Source organism: Malania oleifera, chromosome 8 (genome assembly GCF_029873635.1).
Source record: "Malania oleifera isolate guangnan ecotype guangnan chromosome 8, ASM2987363v1, whole genome shotgun sequence".
Taxonomy (NCBI): domain Eukaryota; kingdom Viridiplantae; phylum Streptophyta; class Magnoliopsida; order Santalales; family Ximeniaceae; genus Malania; species Malania oleifera.
The window spans coordinates 61,703,717-61,708,497 of record NC_080424.1 but is presented as its reverse complement, the minus strand read 5'-3'; the positions used below and the strand labels follow the sequence as shown (position 1 = coordinate 61,708,497).

At 30.6% G+C, this 4,781-nt stretch overlaps 1 protein-coding gene across 1 annotated transcript; it reads right to left on the bottom strand.

Moving 5' to 3' along the window:
- Positions 1–3,797: 3,797 nt before the first annotated feature.
- LOC131162703 (receptor-like kinase TMK4) lies at positions 3,798–4,401 on the bottom strand. The gene is made up of 2 exons (XM_058119307.1): positions 4,332–4,401; positions 3,798–4,258 (listed from the first exon to the last, which is right to left on the bottom strand). The coding sequence occupies exons 1-2, from the start codon at positions 4,399–4,401 to the stop codon at positions 3,798–3,800; spliced, it is 531 nt and encodes a 176-aa protein (XP_057975290.1).
- Positions 4,402–4,781: the final 380 nt, after the last annotated feature.

Genomic DNA, 4,781 nt, shown 5'->3' with positions numbered 1-4,781 from the left:
AAACTGAGCTTAATAATATAAATAATCCGACAGAATTTAAATTCAATTAACTACAAGAAGAATAAACTGAATTTAATCACTTAAATAATCTAAGATAATGTTTAAAATGGAGAGAAAGAGAGGCTAAACAAACATTAATCTAATAAATGACACTTAATCTAAATAAGTTCTATTAAACAAATGTTAATCCCAGCTTTAAATGAAGCAAACTAAAAGCTTAGCAATAAAATAAAATAACTTAACAATGTTAAAACAATACAAGGAGAGAGAGAGAGAGAGAGAGAGAGAGAGAGAGAGATGATTGAGTATGAGCTCCAACACAGCAGCTACTGCCCCCCTTGCAAAAGCCTCAATAACAAGAAGAAAAAACCTACTTTTTTATCTTCCCTAAAAAGCCCCCAAAACCCCCTTTTCTTCCTTTGACTTTTCAACAACAAATATAAAAAAACCACACACACCCAGCACCCAGCGCACATCCGCATGGTTGGGTCACGTCAACACTTTAATTATTATTATTATTATTTTTTTTTTTTATTATTTGTTCACAACCACATTTGACCTTCTTGGAGCTTGTTTCTCATGAAACTCAAAACATGAAAGTTGTAGATAATCATTTCCTATTTTTCCAAAAATTTGAATCATCTCAATCAGAGCTTGGACGCAAAAGTTATGCACAAATTACGAATAGGTACCGGTTTTGGTTCCCGGGAATTTTCCCGCGATAAAAAATTACCAAAAATTCATAAATTATGCAATAAAACTCAAAAATGATAAATTCAGAAATTTATTAAAATGTCGGATGTAATTGGATATTTAATTAAAAATAAAAGCCGTAAAGCCTGAGTTAGGATGCCCAATTACGGAGTTTTGGTGTGTAATCACCTATCTTCTACAACTTGACGTAGATTCAAATATTCCACTTCTGAACACTTACTACCCTCATCCAATTTCTGGCTCAAGTCTAATGGCTCAACCAGTGGCGCTAGTGCACAAAACATTACACTCATTCTTGGCCTCCTATCTCAGGAAGTATGTGTGTAGTGGCATGCAAGATCAGCCACGTTGCATAAGCTATCCAAGATCTCCTTCATTGGATCCAATGAGCAATCCAACAGGTTTCTTGTCCTTTCACACCTATCAATATTGTCATTATTAAACAGATACACGAGGTGAATTTTTTCATTTTGACATATCCTCGTGTACTTGTTTTTTTCCTGTACTAAGTTCCATCAAAATCACTCCAAAGGCAAAAACACCCAGCTTTGAACTCAACCTACCACCACCTGTTAGGAGTTTGTATGATCATAGCTAGAATCTGTGTTCATGAAAAAGGAAAAAAGAAACATAGGATACAAATTCATGCTTCAAAAGGAATCAAATTGCATCATATGACAAATACTCTTAAATATAATTAATGTACTCACAAATAATTTATAGAAGTTATTTTTTTTAAAAATAATATTTGTTTGAACAAATTAGATATAATTAATTAATATTTGACTTCAAAATTTTATATTACAAAAGTCAAAAATAGTTTAAAAAATTCTACTAGAACCCAAACATGATGAAGTAAAACTAATAAAAAATGTTGTCAATGTACCTAAGCTATGTTCAAAAAATTTATGATACAAACACAACACATAGATAACAAAATATCTTGTATAAAAAACTCTTGCAAAGGCATATCCCAACATCTGCCGGAGAAAATAAATTTAAGTGTTGTTTAATGATATTATAAATAAATATATATATATATATATATATATATATATATATATATATAAGAAATAATTGTTTGTGATATATTTTTATGCACGCCGCCCGTCTTTCTCCAAAACCTTGTCCTAATTTTTTGATGTTTTAAATCATAATTTTAATTCAAATTACTTCAACCTATTGTACATTATAATTTAAACATAAAATTATTTTATTGCAATGCTGGAACTCTTTGCATGCATATGTTGTCTTTTATAAAAAATTTAAATATACAATGCTAGAAATGAGGTAAATAAATTTAAAATTAAACATACTAACTTAAGATTTTGAATAATTGATAAATAAGTTAAGAATTCAAGGTAAAACATATTCTCTTTATCATCATGGACAACACCATTGGAATTCAAAACTTGAGAACTACTATATTTAGTCCCACTAGAATTGGAAAATCATATGTATGACCGTCGATAGGTAAGTTCCCAAAGGATTTCCAAAAAATGACGTTATTGTTGTCTAATGAGATTTGAAAGAGAGAAAACCTAAACCATTTTCTCTTGAACCAAATCAGATTTCACAAACTGTGCGGATAGTAAAATAGGATGGAAAAAGATCTGGGTTGCATTAGAAACAAGAACGGAACCTGAAAATAATTGTAAAAAAAAAGTAAAAAGTTAGTTCTTAAGTTTTGGAACCTCGCCGCAAAAACATTCAATGCCCTGTAGTAAAAATTTGAAATATGTTTATGGCATTTGGTATTATTGCAAAAAATTAGGAAAATAAAAATAAAAAATCAAAAACATAAACAAAAGTAAAAAACTAGAAACTAGAAACTAACAACCTATTTCGTAACATTTATAAAAATAATACAAATTAAAACATAATTAAAAAAATGCTCTTTTCATATTTAGATAAAAATATTAAAAAATTATTACAAAAATAATAACATTGCAAACAACAAATATAAAAAAAAAATTTTTGATAATATAAAAATATATATATTTAAGAAATAATTGTCTGTGATATATTTGTATGCACACCGCCCGCCTTTCTCCAAAACTTTGTCCTAATTTTTTGATGTTTTAATTCATAATTTTAATTAAAATAACTTCAACCTATTGTACATTATAATTTAAAAATAAAAATTATTTTGTTGCAATGCTGGAACTCTTTGCATGCATATGTTGTCTTTTATAAAATTTTAAATATATAATGCTGGAAATGAGGTAAATAAATTTAAAATAGGACATAGTAACTTAAGATTTTGAATAAGTGATAAATAAGTTAAGAATTCAAGGTAAAACATATTCTCTTTATCATAATGGATAGCACCATTGGAATTCAAAACTCGAGAACTACTATATTTAGTCCCACTAGAATTGGAAAATCAATTGATTAAAATGAAAATTGTTTTATACTATTTATATTAAAGAAATTATAAACAATTGTGAGGAGACAACAAAATATTTATCACAATAATCATATGTACGGCCGTCGACAGGTAAGTTCCCAAAGGATTTTTAAAAAATGACATTATTGTTGTCTAATGAGATTTGAAAGAGAGAAAACCTAAACCATTTTCCCCTAAACCCAATCAGATTTTGCAAACCATGCAAATAGTAAAATTGGATGGACAAAGAATTTGGGTTGCGTTGAAAACAATAAGGCAAGCTGAAAATATTTGTAAAAAATAAGTAAAAAGTTAGTTCTTAAGTTTTGGGAACTAGTAGCAACTCCATTCAATGCCCTGTAGTAAAAATTTGAAATATGTTTAAGGCATTTGGTATTATTGCAAAAAATTAGGAAAACAAAAATAAAAAATAAAAAACATAAACAAAAGTAAAAAACTAGAAACTAGCAACCTATTTCGTAACATTTATAAAAATAATACAAATTAAAACATAATTAAAAAAAGCTCTTTTAATATTTAAATCAAAATATTACTAAAATAATAATATTGCAAATAATAAATATAAAAAAATTACAATAATAAAAATAGATTTTAAATAATGTACTACTTTTTTGGCTCTTTGGGAGCTCTTCTCCAAAGACATATATCTTTTTAAGTGTTAGAAATGCATTTCTTAATTGGAGTGACTATTGTAGACTTTACTCTGCATAGTGGCCGTTCCCCTGCCAGCCTTCCTGTCTTCTACAGCTTGATGTAGATTCAAATATTCCACTTCTGAACACTTACTACCCTCATCGAATTTCTGCCTCAAGTCTAATAGCTCAACCAATGGTGCTAGGGCACTAACCACTGCACTCATACTTGGCCTCCTATCCGAGTAAGTATGTGTGCAGTGGCATACAAGGTCAGCCACTTTGCATAAGCTATCAAAGATCTCTTCCATAGGATTCAATGAGCAATCCAACAGGTTTCTTGTCCTTTCACACCTATCAATATTTTCATTGTTAAACTGATACACGAGGTGAATTTTTTCATTTGAAATGTCCTCATGTACTTGTTTTTTCCCCGTACTAAGTTCCATCAAAATCACTCCAAAGGCAAAAACATCCATCTTTGAACTCAACCTACCACCACCTGTTAGGAGTTAGAATGATCATAGCCAGACAAGCCATGACACTGCCCTCCTCCAGAAATTACTCTCTGCCACCGTTTCCGGGGAGACGCAAGAGGGGTAGCACAGAACAATGATTCGTGACAAAACTACGAGCCGTCGCCATCGAGGATAAAGGAACTACACGCCGTCATTGCTCAGGGAGTCACCAAACAATGCAGGTCAGTCTCTTTTCCATTTAGAAAAGTTTAACTTTAATTTCAATATATTGCAATCCAGTGTCGTCTCCCGTCGATGGCCACACCATCAGCGGGGAATGTTGTCCAGGCGAGTCCCGGGGTGTAGTCATATACGCAAGTTGTGAGTAAAAAAGTGGAGATGCCTGCGTTCAAAATTCCTATAAGATTGCCTGTTAATATCAATGGGGAATTGAGATTTATTTTCTTAAAAGCAAAGATGGTTAAGGCAGAGGAAGAATTTCATTTTGCATTAGTAACGAAATTTTCGAGGAATCGGCCATCTAGTGATAAAATTCGGCTATCAATT